This window comes from Terrapene carolina, unplaced genomic scaffold, assembly GCF_002925995.2.
Source record: "Terrapene carolina triunguis isolate 2854851 unplaced genomic scaffold, T_m_triunguis-2.0 Scaffold189, whole genome shotgun sequence".
NCBI lineage: Eukaryota > Metazoa > Chordata > Testudines > Emydidae > Terrapene > Terrapene triunguis.
Genome location: NW_020664540.1, coordinates 6,450,693 through 6,453,216, shown reverse-complemented (window position 1 = coordinate 6,453,216; position 2,524 = coordinate 6,450,693). Strand labels below are relative to the sequence as shown.

The following is a 2,524-nucleotide window of genomic DNA, read 5'->3' as shown; positions in this document are numbered from 1 at the left end:
GACTCCTCCTTGTTTTTGTGGATACAGACTAACACGGCTACCCCTCTTTTATTTTCTGCAGAATGTTGGTTTTGTTTAGTTGGTTTATGTTTTTCCAAACAGTTAATGATATTCCCCTTCAGCACCCAAATGAGGAAGGATTCACTTCTCTATTTTGGCAGTTTCCAAGCAATTGAGAAATATGCTTAATATTATTTTGAAATTATTAATGTGAATCAGTGTCTATTTCTAACATTTGTTTTATCATGTATTTAATATTCTAGTTGGTGATCCTCCAGACACTAGTAAACTATTTAAGATGGTAGACTCTAAGATTTCTATGTGCAGAGAATATATTTACAATGTAAACACTGTCCTACAAAAAGTTCTATGTTCTTGGGCTACTTATATGGAGAACATTCATTTACTGAAGACATGGTTGGATGAAACACGAAAAGGACATCTTAAAAAGGTATTTGATTGAATGTCTCTTTGTGATTAAGCATAAAGATACTCGTTTACCTTTTTAAAGCACTTTGAAGTCTATGGATGAAAAGCACTATAAGTGCAAATTATTATTATTGTTTTGGGAAATATATTAAAGAACTGCATGGTGTGTCTTTAATCCTTTCAATGCATCTCTATAGGTCCCCACTGAGATTCTGGCAGACTGGAACTCAGTGCATGGTTCCTTAAATGAAGCTGGAAACTTCTTAATTGAAGTCAGCAATGAGCAAGTGGGATCAGATATTTCTAAAGAACTGAAAAAACTGAACACAAGATGGGCTAAATTTATAAAGAGAACACAGTTTGTAAGTAACTGCAGCTCTGTTTTCCTTTCATGTGATCATTTTGTTATGTAGATTTCAAAAGCACAGCTGTATTTTTAACAGTATAATGATCAATTGTTATTTGTAGATCAATAATCTTCCATACAATTCAGTGTTATCCATTTTGGAGCAGGTAAAGCAAGCAATACACACAGGTTCCCAGTTGTAACTCTCACTGCCTCTTTGTGTAAAAGTCCTCTGTTAGCACTGAATGCAATGGTGTATATGGCTGAGAATATATGAGCGCCCCTTGTTTCAGTATTCTAGATGAGCCCTTAAAAAATGTATTTATTAATGATACTGTTGTGCCAATAAATGATCAGAAATAAATGATAATATAAAATGCTATGCAACATTTTCACAGGAGATGAGATTACTGAGAATGCAAGAAGAGCAAAAGAAGTCAGTTGTTGACAGTAATGGAAATTCTCAGTCTCCTGCCGAGGCAGTGCCAAATGCACTCAGTGTTACAGCAGATATATCAACGGAGGCTAGTAAGAAACACATTCAGAATGCAGAGGTAAAAAGTTCTCCTATATTCTAATCTGAATATCAGCACTTAAATTTGGGTAGTTTTATCTATTGAATATACAGCCCCACTTTTTTGGGCACTGCATCTCCACTTCAGTCCCAGTTTCCACCTATGCTCCTCGGGTTGTATGTGATGGTCCCCAGGGGTACCCAGGGCTGTGAGGCACCTCACCACTACCTGCTCTTAGTGTGAAGTAGTCTTGTCTCTGCCTGCTGTAGATCAGCTCCCTGAAACCGTATGTGGCAGCACAAGCATGGCCTTTCAGGTGTCCACAGGTCTCACTCTCTCTGTACAGGAAGCGATAGGCACACAGTAACCCCTGAGTACTCAGAGTTCTCTGCAGTGTTCAGCCCCTGTTCCCCAGAACACTTACAGAATTACAGGCCTGCTATTCCCACAGAAACAGAACTCACCGGCCTGTAAGATTCAACTCAGGACCAGCACTTTGCTTATCACCACAGCACTTAGATATAATTATAGTGAAAACAAGAATAAGTTTACCACAGAATAGCGATTCAAGTAATAGTGAGTAAGAATATTGGAAACAAATGGGTACATATTAAACAAAATCATAACATGCTTTCTAGAGCCTATACTTAACTGACAAGTTACTCTTCTTTTGACAAGAGAGTATCTGAACCAAAGTTCTCTCCAGAATTCTCAACCAAGCCTGGTTGAGACCCCTCTTTCACGAAGCAAATGTGATGTCCCACACTCAAGATAAGATTCTCTTCTCCCGCTGCATTTCTTTTCCTGTTAGATTCTTTCTTACCATCCTTCATTTGCATTCAGTTCAGACTGGTGAGAGGATCCACTGTGAACAAGAAAATACTCAATTTACATGTAAACAGGTAGCCTGTCTGACAGAAAACCTGTTTTTCACCTTTTCTGGTGACTAGTACCTTGATACAGACTTTAAGAACATGTTTTCAGTTTATACAGAACACCTGTACATAAATTTCACAATGATATTGATGACCAGAGTGACACCACCTTTCATTTGAGACCTCACATGTCATTCTTTGGTGAACCAGAATGTGCATACCAGAATCAGGAGATTCCTGTAACCCCATTGCGCTCCCTTGTCAGTTTGCATTAAGAAGTTCTTGGGTCACAGAGTGAAAGCCAGAAAGTAACCCAATGGCTGAGTAAATGCTGGAAATGTAGGTTGGGGGGGGGGGGG

General features: G+C 38.6%; 1 protein-coding gene across 1 annotated transcript in view; it reads left to right on the top strand.

Annotated features, from left to right (window-relative positions):
- The first annotated feature begins 340 nt into the window (after positions 1-340).
- Positions 341-2,524, top strand: part of SYNE2 (spectrin repeat containing nuclear envelope protein 2) — a 199,090-nt gene continuing 196,906 nt past the window's right edge. Inside the window, exons 1-3 of the mRNA XM_026654293.1 lie at positions 341-451; positions 627-791; positions 1,174-1,329. Of these exons, the coding sequence (XP_026510078.1) occupies positions 389-451; positions 627-791; positions 1,174-1,329 (384 nt within the window). The 5' untranslated portion in view covers positions 341-388. The remainder of the gene's footprint in view (positions 452-626; positions 792-1,173; positions 1,330-2,524) is intronic.